This window comes from Hippopotamus amphibius, chromosome 5 (assembly GCF_030028045.1).
Source record: "Hippopotamus amphibius kiboko isolate mHipAmp2 chromosome 5, mHipAmp2.hap2, whole genome shotgun sequence".
Taxonomy (NCBI): domain Eukaryota; kingdom Metazoa; phylum Chordata; class Mammalia; order Artiodactyla; family Hippopotamidae; genus Hippopotamus; species Hippopotamus amphibius.
The window spans coordinates 165,933,481-165,946,023 of NC_080190.1; the positions used below are offsets into that span (position 1 = coordinate 165,933,481).

The 12,543-nt window shown below is 49.6% G+C and overlaps 1 protein-coding gene across 2 annotated transcripts in view; it reads left to right on the forward strand.

The window, feature by feature from the left end:
• Nucleotides 1-921: 921 nt before the first annotated feature.
• The window catches only part of TG (thyroglobulin), a 238,538-nt gene continuing 226,916 nt past the window's right edge, over nt 922-12,543 (forward strand). For both annotated transcript variants that reach the window (XM_057735105.1, XM_057735107.1), the window contains exons 1-8: nt 922-1,026; nt 2,029-2,137; nt 3,471-3,568; nt 4,705-4,908; nt 5,276-5,435; nt 11,372-11,478; nt 11,931-12,074; nt 12,257-12,445. In XM_057735105.1, coding sequence (XP_057591088.1) covers nt 960-1,026; nt 2,029-2,137; nt 3,471-3,568; nt 4,705-4,908; nt 5,276-5,435; nt 11,372-11,478; nt 11,931-12,074; nt 12,257-12,445 — 1,078 coding nt within the window. In that variant the 5' untranslated portion in view covers nt 922-959. The remainder of the gene's footprint in view (nt 1,027-2,028; nt 2,138-3,470; nt 3,569-4,704; nt 4,909-5,275; nt 5,436-11,371; nt 11,479-11,930; nt 12,075-12,256; nt 12,446-12,543) is intronic.

Consider the following 12,543-nt stretch of genomic DNA (forward strand, 5'->3'; position numbering starts at 1 on the left):
CGGTAAAGGCCAGCCCATCCTCTCAAATCACCTTTCCCTGAGATCTAAGCCTCACTGTTCATTTATCTCCCTCACTCCCCACGGCCAAGTGCTCGGCAAGACCTGCCCACGCTGCCTTCTGAATCCCCGGGGCGTGAGCCTCCGTCCGCCACCCCTTCACCTGGAGAAGCAACTGGAGAAAATGCACTGATGTACAGGCTTTGTGTGGAAAGCACGGTTCCTGCTCCCTTTTGGTTGGCAACATCTGAAGTCCTGGGACAGAGGGGAAAGGAGGATAAATATGTGAATATGAGCGTGTGTGTGTGTGTGTGTGTGTGTGTGTGTCTGGTTTCTGGCTTCTCTCACTAAAGTTCTCACATTCTGTGTTAATGGCTCTGCCTGTGTTGTTCTCTGCCATGTCCTCATTGCCTGGAATAGTGTCTGCTGCACTTTGGGGCTCTGAAGAAGCTTTGTTGGAAGGAAAAAAGGAAGGAAAGGAGGAAGGGGGAAGGAAGGAAGGAAAGGAGGAAGGGGGAAGGGGGAAGGAGGGAAGGAGGAAGGGAGGGAGGGAGGGAGGGAGGGAGGAAGAAAGGAAGCAGGAAGGGGGAAGGAAGGAGGAAGGAGGAGGGATTGTGTTTCCTTCATGGTAGACCTGAGCTTGTTGCCCACGAGGCCGCAGAGCTTTGGCCTTTACCCCTAGACATGAATTTTGAAGCCGTGCCCCCAATTCTGCTCCCCCCACAGCCTCCACAAGATTCTCATCCCCCACTGGCCACACGAGTGTCCTCAGAGGGAGCGGACGCAGGTGGAGGACCTGCTTGTGACCAGCAGAGAAAACAGGGCAGGCACCGCTTCACTGAGTGCCTGCGGAGGCGGGGCTGGAGGTTCGGTGCCCGCCTCAGCTCTATAAAGGCTCCCTGGCCAGAGCCCTGAGGTGGGCAGCGGCTTCTACCCCTTCGTCCCTAGAAGGGCCTGGAAAGATGGCCCTGGCCCTGTGGGTCTTCGGCCTGCTGGGCTCTGTGTGCTTGGCGTCGGCCAACATCTTCGGTGAGTTCTGAGCCTGAGGCTGTGGGGCAGCGTGTCCGGAGGGAGCTCTCAGGCTAGCCCCTTGTTAGCCAGGATCTGCCCCGGGGCCTTGGAAGCTTTGTGGTCTCGTGTAATCCTCGCAATATCCCGAGGTCAGTTATTTGCTCTTTCCTTTTCAGGTGAAGAGACAGAGGGTCCAAGAGGTTAGACTGAATTGTCTGAGGTCACAGAGTCAGTGATTGGTGGAGAGGAGATGGGAAACCAGATTTTCCTAATTGGATTCTAGTTTCCCCTCACCCCACCATGTTAGCAAATTTTGGCATTGACATTGGTTTTGTTATTCTCTTAGTGATCTCAAGTCCTAGGTTATCCATGAGGGTATTTGAGAAAGAGTCAGCAGGTAGTGAAAAACACAAATCTACCCGTGGCGTGAAACAGACCTACGTTCTAGCTGTGGCTCAGCCACTTAACGTGTGACTTTGGATAAGTCTCAGCTTGTTTCCTCACTGGCAAAGTAAGCAGTTGTGACTGTGATTTCTGAGTAAGCTCCTGCATGTTACATGCATTCTCCATGGAGAATAAGACACGTGGGAGTTAGTAATTAATTTGTATTCTCACGCGGAGCCAGGAAGATGCTATGTCTGTAGGGAGCGCCTGGGTAAATTCAAGAACACCTCCTTTATGATGTTCTAACCTGAGCCAACCGCGACCAAGGGGAACGTGCTGTCCAGGGTTCATTCTGAACCTTCTCTTGCCAGCTGTGTGGTCTTAACAGGCGACTTTCCCTGCCCAAGTCTTAGGGCCACAGGGGTAGAATGAAGATATCGCCTCCCAGGGGATTATGGGAGCTAATGCCACACCTGAAAAAGTGTGAGTAGCTGCAAAATTGCAAGCTAGAACATCCTTGTTGATGATGGTGCTGGAAATAAAACCTGGAAGAGCGTCTGTGCCGTTAGGGAGCCTGTCTCTGCTGCTGGAACCAGACCAGCAGCTCCTCTCTGATGAGTCGCTTCCTTTGTGCAGAGTACCAGGTGGATGCCCAGCCTCTCCGCCCGTGTGAGCTGCAGAGGGAGAGGGCCTTTCTGAAGCGAGCAGACTACGTTCCCCAGTGCGCCGAGGATGGCAGTTTCCAGTAAGGCCTCCTCCAGCCACGTGGGCCCAGGGGCCTTGGAGGCCTTAAAGCACGTGTCATTCCTGTCCCCTGCCCCCTCCCCCTCCCCCGCCCTTTGCCCTTTACTCTCCTCCTTGAACATGAGATGTGGCTGCTGTCACCCGGAACTGCCTGCTGCTCAGTGTCCCAGACTAATCAACACTGAGCCACAGGACCCAGAGCGCCCGAATCCATGCTTCCTTCCAGCCAGAACCAAAGATGTCCCTTCCTTTCCTGCCAAAACTTTTACCCTAATTGCTTTCATAAGGGGTGCGTGGGGGGAAGGATAAATCAAATGATTGACGCTTTGGTGGCCCCTCTCCTCCCTGCATCCTCTTAATAAGCCAGAGGTGGAGGCACGCAGAGGCCTCTGGACTTTGAGGTCAGTGGCTGCCTCCAAGCCCTGCTGCGTGCGGCTCTCTGCGCTGCGTAGTGCTGTGTCCCCACTGGGCTCCTCTCCGAAAGGGGTCTGGCCGGCCTTAGCATGAGCCTGGTCCCAGGATGCCCTCCCTGCAGGGCGGTGTGATACACACAGGAACCTCTGTACGTGCTTCACTTTCCCCACGCTGTCCCAGCCCCGTTTGAACACGGGGAACTCTGCCTCTAGGACTGTGTTCTGAGAAACATCCAGGAGACGTCCCTCCCACTGCCACCCCCTTCATTTTCTTCTAATGCTTTTTGCGCATAACAAAACTCTTACCTGCTCCCAAGGGTGCAAAGGCCAGTCCCTGCTTGGAGCTCTGGGAATTCTGGAGCAGAGGAGTCAGGAGAATGGTTTACCTCTGCCGCCTCATTTAGGTAGCTGTTCCCAGGTCCCTTTCCCAGCCGTGTGCAGGTTCAAGCGCCTTCCTCGGGAGGTTTTGCATATGATGTTCTCTTTACCTGGAACACTTTTTACCTTCTTAGGCCCCTCGTGTAACATCTGATCCCCATCCCCTGCACCTCGGTTTAGCCATCATTTCCCCTGGGAAGCCCACTGAGTGCTCCCTGAGTACCCATAACCGAGGCTGCTCTCTACCTGCTCCTAGTCCACTTAAGGACCGCCTTTACCCCCTGCAGCTTCCGTGTGGCAGAAGCGTGGACACCAGGGCAGGGTTTGCTACGGGGCTGGCAGACTGGCTTGTGGAGAATGAATGGCCGAGGTGGGGCTGTCACAGGTGTCATCGCTTTTCCTTTCTCTAGTCGCCTGCCCTGCTCCACTCCAACCTTTACCTAATTTAAATGAAGTAAAGCTTGGAGGGATGAAGAGGAAGAAGAAAGATACCTGATCATGGTTTCTGTAACAGTGTCCGTGTGGTATGTCTCCTGCCCTCAGGACTGTCCAGTGTGGGCAGGACGGTGGCTCCTGCTGGTGTGTGGACGCCGACGGTGGGGAAGTGGCCGGCAGCCAGCAGCCTGGGCGCCCTGCAGCCTGTAAGTGGGAAGTGGGGACCAGCCGGGACAACTCACATCACCAGGCATGGGTGTGTCAAGGGCAAGTCTCCCTCTGGGCTGCTGGATCTTCCTCTTGGAATTAAGCCCTGTCTCCTACAGGACTGCTGTGAAAACCACTGGGGCAATCAAGTCATTTGTTCAGCAAATAGCCTCTGAATCCCCCCCGTACCAGGCTCGGTGCCTGGTGCTAAGGAAGCAAAAGGGAACAGACATCGAAGGGCGCCCTGAAGCTGGAAAGTGGCCACCGGGGTGTTTCTCGCCTGGGGTGTTTCTAAAATTTGACACTGAGGTGAAAACTTTCCTGTTAAAATAATTGTTATGATGAGAAGTCAAGGAGGCCCAGTCCCCATTTAAAACATGCCACAGGTAAACCTAAAACAAAGGTCAGTTTAAGCTGGTCACCTTAACATGGTGAAACTGAGCCTCCAACCAGTTATCCTTCAGTGGAGCAAAGCTTCGTTTTGGGCACTGGTTTGGGGAATCAGCTGGCTCCCAACACTCCAGCTGAGTGACCCCTGCCGGGTCCCATCCTCTCACTGAGCTCCGGTTCCTTATCTGTAATGGGAATACAGGATCTGCAATAGGATCAAGTGTGATGATTGTGAGGATTTAAACCGTGCATAAGACACCCTGCCTGCAGTAGGTACTCATAGGAGCAGTAATCACTAGTGTTACTAGTTCTTAAGCACCTGAAAAAGGCAGTTGTATTTTAATGCTATAGATAAGGAGAATAGGGCACAGAGAGATGAAGGACTTCCCCGAGGTCACACAGCAAGTGTGTGGGAAATTTGTCCAGACAAGATGTCAATGGCCAGCCTGTACTCCATTCACACCCCATCTCTGCAGTGCCAGATGGGGTGTCCTGTGAGCCCACGGACATGATAAAATCTGCCCTTCCCAGCTCAGCCAGCAGGATGTCAGAAGAAATCCTGGGATATAGAGTTGCGCAGTCAGAACGGGGGTCCTGAGGCTGCTGCCAGCTCACTGAGCGTCGGTGGGCTGTGGGAAGGACCGCCCTGCCTCCCCGCCTCTGGGGAGGGAGCGCCATCCTCCTGAGCTACAGCCCCCATGTCGGCCCTGCTGTCCTGCTCTGACACTGCTCTTCGCTGCCACAGGTCTGTCGTTCTGCCAGCTGCAGAAGCAGCAGATCTTGCTGAGCAGCTACATCAACAGCACGGCCACATCCTACCTCCCTCAGTGTCAGGATTCGGGGGATTACGAGCCCGTGCAGTGCGACGTGCGGCGGGAGCAGTGCTGGTGTGTGGACACGGAAGGGATGGAGGTGTACGGGACCCGCCAGCGGGGCAGGCCCACGCGATGTAAGTGCCACCAGCATCAGCACCCCACGAGGAGGCGGAGGCTGTGTGCGGCCTCCCACACCGGAACCAAAACAGGGTCAGGGCTCCCTGAGAAAAGGCAGAACACCTGGCCCTCAGCACAGAGAAGGAAGTCATTTTAAGAAGGTTTTATCCCTTTTGTTGGTTCCACGTGGTGGGCTGCAGTATTCACTGGCTGATGGTCAGAGGCATAAGTAGGATTTCGGGGAGCCTCTCCTGTCACAGGCCTTGGTCCCTGTTGGGGATGCTGTCAGGTGTGTAGAATGAACACGTGCATCTAGACTGCAGAATCATATACACCTCCTCCGTGGTTGGAAGAATTAAAAACCATTTCCTTGGAAATGTTTAGGTCCAAAGAGCTGTGAGATAAGGAACCGCCGTCTGCTCCATGGGGTGGGGGACAAGTCTCCGCCCCAGTGCTCCCCAGACGGCGCCTTCACGCCTGTGCAGTGCAAGTTTGTCAACACCACGGACATGATGATTTTCGACCTGGTCCACAGCTACAACAGGTAAGGGCCGCCGGCCCCGGGGCGTGCCCAGCACGGGCCACCCCTTCCTGTCTCCCGCCAAAGCACCTGTTCCCTTTGGTGCTGGACGCTGGGATGGGTGTGTGTGCCACACCCAGCCCATGGGAATGGAGAGAGGCCTCACGCTCATTTGCTGTGATGGACCACTGAAGGGCTACAGCATGTCCCATGGAGCAAGCTGGCAATAGCTGTTCAGATTAAAAATACCTGAACCCTCTGCCCCAGCCAGACCACGGAGATAAAAACACCAGAAGGTGAAGACGTGTACCAGGAGGTCTACTGCATCTTTTTTTTTTTAACTTTTTGTTTTATATTGGAGTATAGTTGATTAACAATGTTGTGATAGTTTCAGGTGTACAGCAAAGTGATTCAGTTATACATTGTCCCATTTAGGTTATCACATAATATTGAGCAGTGTTCCCTCTGCTGTGTACGAGGGTGAGTCAAAAATTATCCCCACTCAGGTTATATGAAAACTTCTGTTGGCCACCCAGCCAGAATGCAGATGACTTTTGACTCACCCTCATAGTAGGTCCTTGTTGGTTATCCATTTTAAATATAGCAGTGTGTATGTGTCAATGCGTCATTTTTTTATTGTAGCCAAAAACTGGGACCAAGGTGACTGGCAAGCCAGGGTGGATGAATGTGTACCCACCATAAATATTTCTACAGCCCTTAAACAAATTGCCTTCAGACTGTGCCAGCTGATTTAGAGAGGATTCTGCAACACATTATGATAATATAGTACAAGATACAAGGTGCAGATAAGAGGATTTAAGTTTTAGAAAACAAACAAACAGGTCCTTTCATGTGCATATATGATTATGGGATGATGCTTGTGTCTGTATAGGATTAGGCGAGCACAGAGAAAATGTGAATAAGCACATAGTGGGTGGTTATCACAGCCGCCTTGAGGGTCAGGTTGCTGTGGGGAAGGAGGAGTCAGGAGAAGGGAATCAGCAGAAAAGGAGAAAAGATGGCTCTATAAAAAACGTGGACTGTAGTGATGCATTTTTATAAATTGTGTATATGTATGTACAGGAATAAGTTTAAAGATCAAAATAACAAGCATAAAAGGGGAGATGCATCGTAGATCTTGGCCCAAACACCTGGGTAGCTTCTGGTTATTCAAGATGGGTACTTTATTACTGTAAATGGCTTTGGATATCATTGCAACATTCTGAGTGAAAATAAATGAGTATTAGTCTGTGAATACTGACAGGTGTTCTCTTGAAAACCTGAGCCTTTATGTGGCTGGCTTGCAAAACAACCAGTTTATTTCCCTATGAGAGAGAGGGAACTCCCATGGGCTGTGCCGTGAGGGGTCACCGATGAGCAGCCTGGGACCAGGAACTGACCCAGAGACACGTCTCGTTTGAGCTGCGTAGTATTTTAAAAACTGGGGAATTTTAAGTTGAATCTTGTGAAATTTCTGTTTGTGCAGCTAAAAATAGTCAAACATCAGCAATTTTATATGTTCAACCTAATAGACAAAATTCTGAATTCCTGGTTCTGAAGAACAGGGTGAGGGCTGCACACGTTGTCCCAGGGCAACCAGAAGCTGGTTCTTTTTGGACTGAGCGCACCCCCCAACCCCTGATGCTCTGGGTCTCTCCGTGTCCTGCTGCCACCCTCCTCCTGCTCCATCTGTTCGCATTGCCTGCCTGGTCCCATAGCATTTGCCCTGTGACCCTCATTCTGACCCTGCCACTGCGGGCAAAGTGACCTAGTCACTTAATTCTCTGAGCCCCAGTGTCCCCATCTATAAGGACAACACTGGCTCATTAGGTCATGGTGAAGATCTGCTGAGCCCTTGTCTATGAAACCACTGTGAAAACTGTAAAGTATTCTGCACCTGGAGGGAATCCTCACGCATCACCGGCTTCACCAATGTAGGTTACAATTCCGCCCCACAACCCAGGCCTAGAGAATGGCCTGCCCGTGTGCACATAGGAATCTCCAAACAGCTTGATTTACTGATGCTCATTGATGCAAGCCAATGTGTGCTCAGTTCAGGTTCAACTGGATGCTCACTATATACAGGGAATTTGAGATCCTTTCATCTACTTCAATATTTACAAAAATAATTAGAAAATGACGGTCTCTAGCACATAATGGGGAGTCTGAAGCACAGAAGTTAAGGAACCCACCCTAGGAAGCACAATTGGTGGGTTCTAGAGCTGTCTGGTTCCTTCCGCCATCCCACAGAGCCTCAGGTCACCTCTGTTCCCCACAGCATGTAGCACACGTATGTTCCCCTGGCACACAGTAGGCCTACAAAGCATCAGAGAACTTCTTGCAGGTGCCCACTTGAGGCACAATTCACAGCTCCTTCCACCAGAGGGCAGTCGAGTTAAGGCAAACGTTCAGGACTAAGCATCTATTGTCAAAGAACAAAAAAAAATGTACCTCTGAAATGGGAGCCTTTCTTTTATGTAAGCAAGCATGTCTCTGAGCGAATTTTGATTTAAGAAGGTCATGGGAAGGGTCAGGCGGCTGGTTAGTGGAAGCCCAGCCGTATTCAGGAACTTTCTGATAAGCAGACCCGGCAGCGCCAGCCCCAGCGACTCTACTGGACAAAGCGTCAGGAGCCGCAGAGGCTAGGTGGAGAATCTAGACATAGCACCTGCTGTTGCCAGATGAGAAAATACTGGATGGCCAGTGATACTTGAATTTCAGATAAACAAGGAGTCATTTTTTAAGTAGGCCCCCAATACTGCATCAAGAATTTTAAGCCTGAGTGGGGGTTGGGTATATCTTATTAACCACCAGACCTGGATTTTGGAGAGAATGCACTGGGGTCCGGGAAGAGCAGAGTGGGTACCTGGGGGTGACTCTACAAGTTTGGAGGCTACCGTAGTAGTCCAGGTGAGACCAGAGCAGGTGATGGAGAGGATGATGGTGAGATGGGAAGGGATTGGACAAATATTGACTTGGTGAAATCCATGGAACCTGGTGAAGGAACAGATATGGAGGGCGAGGGAGAGAAAAAGTCAAGGATGACTCCAAGTCTGGTTTCTGGATGGATGGTAGAGGATGAGTCTGGAAAAGAAAAGGCACAAATTTGCTTTTGGAAATTCACATGGAGAAGTGGCTTAAGGCAGTTGGCCTATTTCCATGGGGCCGCAGGGAGCCTGGAAGCCTCTTTTGCCAGCCTGTTTGTTGTGGGTTCTTGATGTGCTGGGTGATGATTTACAGTTGAACTTGGCCACAGCATTTGCCCATTTGAAGCAGGCCCTTTTATCTCTTGAAAAAAGCTGCTGCCAACTGCATCTATTTGGCTGGTGACTTTTAAAAAACCATGTCATGATGGGAAGTAAGCTTTGCTAGTCCTTCTGACCCTTCTGCCATCTTTCATACGGCCCTTACCTAACCACTAACTAGGGAAGTGTACCTATTCTGGTTAAGCAGAGTGTAGTAAAGGGCTTAAGAGCTGATGCCATTATCAAGGCCTTAGTGACCCGAGTTAAGTCAATTGGTTTGTTTATCAGCTCTTGTCCTTAGTGACTGAGCTCATTCACACTTCTTCAAATACCCTGGCAACCCGTGATATACGGATGCTCCAGGGAGAAGGAGCAGATGCGTCTTTATATGCAGTAAAGGGGCCTTGTTACCCGAACGTGTGAGCCACTGTGTGGAGAAATCCTCGTGGACTCACCACCTGTTACCCTGCCAGGACCCTCTGCAGCGGTCTGCGGTGCACCAGGCACTGTGGGAGTCACAGCTCCTGACTTTGAGGAGAGCTCTGTTAGTCTTTGTCAATGGCTAGATGTCTGGAGGGACTGTCCGTGAGAAGGGCTGGAGCATCTGACTGAGTAGGGGGTGTTGGCTACCTGAGTCCAGAGGCCTGAATCCTATGCTGCAGGTGGGCAGGACCGGATGCCTGGCAGAGGCTGACGTTTTGTATTTCACGGAGCCTTATTTGTGATTTCTCTAAGTTGGTCCCAATCTGAGCATAAATGCAGAAACATTTTTCCCTCCACTACAGTTTTCCTTCTTGAAGACTCTTTTATCATCCTGACATTTTACTTTAGCTGAAGGTTGAGGTGGGTCTTTGGGTTGAATTGGTGGAACATGGGACTAGAGTGATTTAAACTTCCTGTGCCTTGTGCTGGAATGGGCTTCAGAACTTTGGGCCAGCTGGGTGACCCATCACTGGCTATTAGATGCCGGGAAAACCCAGTATCTAGCCTAGAGAGAAGAGTGTCAAAACAGAGGACTGCCTCTTGGGATATGGGGCAGGAACTGGGGACAGCTAAACACACTGAGTAACACCATTAGCAGAGATCACGTGGTGGTGAAGGCCTGGATTTGAACCCTAGCTCCCATCACTAGTTCAAGATGGTGGCCAACACACCTCACTTTTTTAACCTCTAAAATGGGGATGAAAAAAGTACCACCTGCCTTTTAGCAGGGTTAAATGGATTAAATGAGCAAATGTATATTAAACATTTTGCAGATTGTCTTTTACAAAGTAGTGTTCAATAAATGGAAGTGGTTATTGTACTATTATTGGCACTTTTGGAATTGAATTATCCTGGGTTCCCATGAATGAGCTTCTATCATATACCTCCAGTCAGTGGGAGCAACTAGGCCAAGTGAATTTTTAGTTTCTATTGTTCAAATCACTTAGTGTAACATCTTTCTAAATTTAACCCACATGCACACAATCATAGACCAATAACATGGAAAAAATCCATAATTCTATAGCGTGTTCATAAGTTTTGTTTCATGCATTCATTTCCATTCAAATTAATTAATACTTGTGCACCCTGTGTTCAGGCTCTGAGCAGTTCCTGCAAATATATTCCCTTCCAATACTTGTTCATTTGCATACAAGCAATTGTAGTGTATGTACATGCCATTTTGTACTCTACCCTTTTTATGTAATATTATGCATGCATTTCTTTAAGGGGTTTACTATAATTTACTTTTAATTTTGTATCTTTGGACATTAAGGTTGTTCAACATTTTGCTAGAATGTATTACATAGCAATAGACCTATCTGTGCAGACTGCTGCTTTTCTGCTAATTTATTGGTTGGGAATATATTTCCAGACATAGGTAGAAACACTATGCTTGGTTTCATAAACTTGCTATATTGGGCATAAAAACAAATCTCTCAATGTTGCATAAAGATGAACAATTCCTCTCTGGTTGCTATGTCATTGCACGTGGGAAGAACTCCTGATACAGCTTTATGTCACCTGGGTGTCATATTACTTTTAGGACCGGGAGCCCAGCCAATTAGCTCCCTGTAGCAATTGTCTGGTCAGTTTTTTAGGCATGATTTAGGCATCTTTTTCTTCAACTTATGGAAAGGGATGTATCTTCCTTGTTAATGATGACATATTGATTTGGCATTTTTTTTTTTTTTCCAACTCTGGGACTGGGAAATGGCCTACATAAGAATTTCCTATGATGGAATCTGGCTTCTTTTAAAGCTCTTGAAAAGTTGTAAAGGACTCTGAAGTCGTCTGATCTCCCTAAATGAGATCATCTGCAATGTGTACCATATGTTTGTAAAGCACACTTGGCCTTAGTCTCTAGGGTTATATTCTAGTAAAGGAACTCGTTAAGGCAATGCTCATTAACTGTTTTCTGCCTGATCCTCTGAGACACACACTTGGGCATCAATTGGTCAAATCCCACAAGTGAGAAAAATGCTAATTAGTAGATGACAGCCAGGCACAGCTTTATTTTCACAGGTCTAGCCTCACTCTGGCCAAGGAAAACCAATTTAGCAAAAACAAAAAATGCGTTTACTGTAGGAAGCATGGAGCAAATGGCATGAAAAAAAGAAACAGACATTTCTTTTCCCCATGTGAGATGAGGCCATATTAATTTATTTCTGCAGGAAGAGCTCATGATGACTTGCCTTTTATGAAATGGTGACCATAAATCCCATTGTCTCTTAGGTTCCCAGATGCATTTGTGACCTTCAGTTCCTTCCGCAGAAGGTTTCCGGAGGTGTCTGGGTATTGTCACTGTGCAGACAGCCAAGGGCGGGAACTGGCTGAGACAGGTAAGCACATCCACCAGACCTGAGAGCCTAAATGTCACTCACTGTAAAGCAGAAATAGTGGCTGGGCCGCCCTGGGTATGGAAGAGGGTGTGGCCTTTGCAAACTTTCAAGGGCTGTACTTTGAATACAGCTGCTGCCAGATCACCTGGTGCCTTTGCTCACGCTGGAAAGAGGCGCCCCCTCTCTGAGCAGATGAAGCTCCAAGCTTGGCTAGTGGAACCCTAGGTGGATTTCAATCCCTAACTGTCTCAACAGTGCTCTCTCGTGCTGTGAACAACCTGTGCAACCATACACAGCCTCCCTCACTTTGGAAACCATTAAAGCCTTGTTCAGACCCCGAAGCACCATGATGCCAATAGAGGCTCTGGCCTCTTCATATCTGTTTGCACGATGAGGTCAGGGCCTCCTTTCTGAATGAACCCATCCCTCCCAAACTTGCTGTCTTGGCTCAGGTTTGGAGCTGTTACTCGATGAAATTTATGACACCGTTTTTGCTGGCCTGGACCTTGCTTCCACCTTCACTGAGACCACCCTGTACCGGATATTGCAGAGACGGTTCCTGGCAGTGCAGCTAGTCATCTCTGGCAGATTCCGATGTACGTACTAAGCCGACAGCAGATGTGCATGTTTCCGCTAGGAGGAAACCCCTCGGTTTTCAAGTCGCTGTAGCTGTCCCTCCAAAGTGGGTGCTGGGATTGGAATGATTTTACCAGCGTCCAGAACGCATGCTGTAATCAATACCATCTGTCCTGTCTTTTACTACGTGAATCTCTCGTAGGCCCCACGAAATGTGAAGTGGAGCGGTTTGCGGCCACCAGCTTCGGTCACCCCTACATTCCCAGCTGCCGCCCGAATGGGGAGTACCAGGCGGTGCAGTGCCAGAGGGAAGGGCCGTGCTGGTGTGCAGACGCCCAGGGACGGGAGATCCAGGGGACGCAGCAGCAGCGAGGCGAGCCTCCATCCTGTGGTGGGTGTCCTCTCCAGGCCTTCTCTCTTGTTCTTATCAGGTCATGTTACTTTAACTGTCTTTCCAGACCAACCTCTCCAGAATCCATCAATTCCACT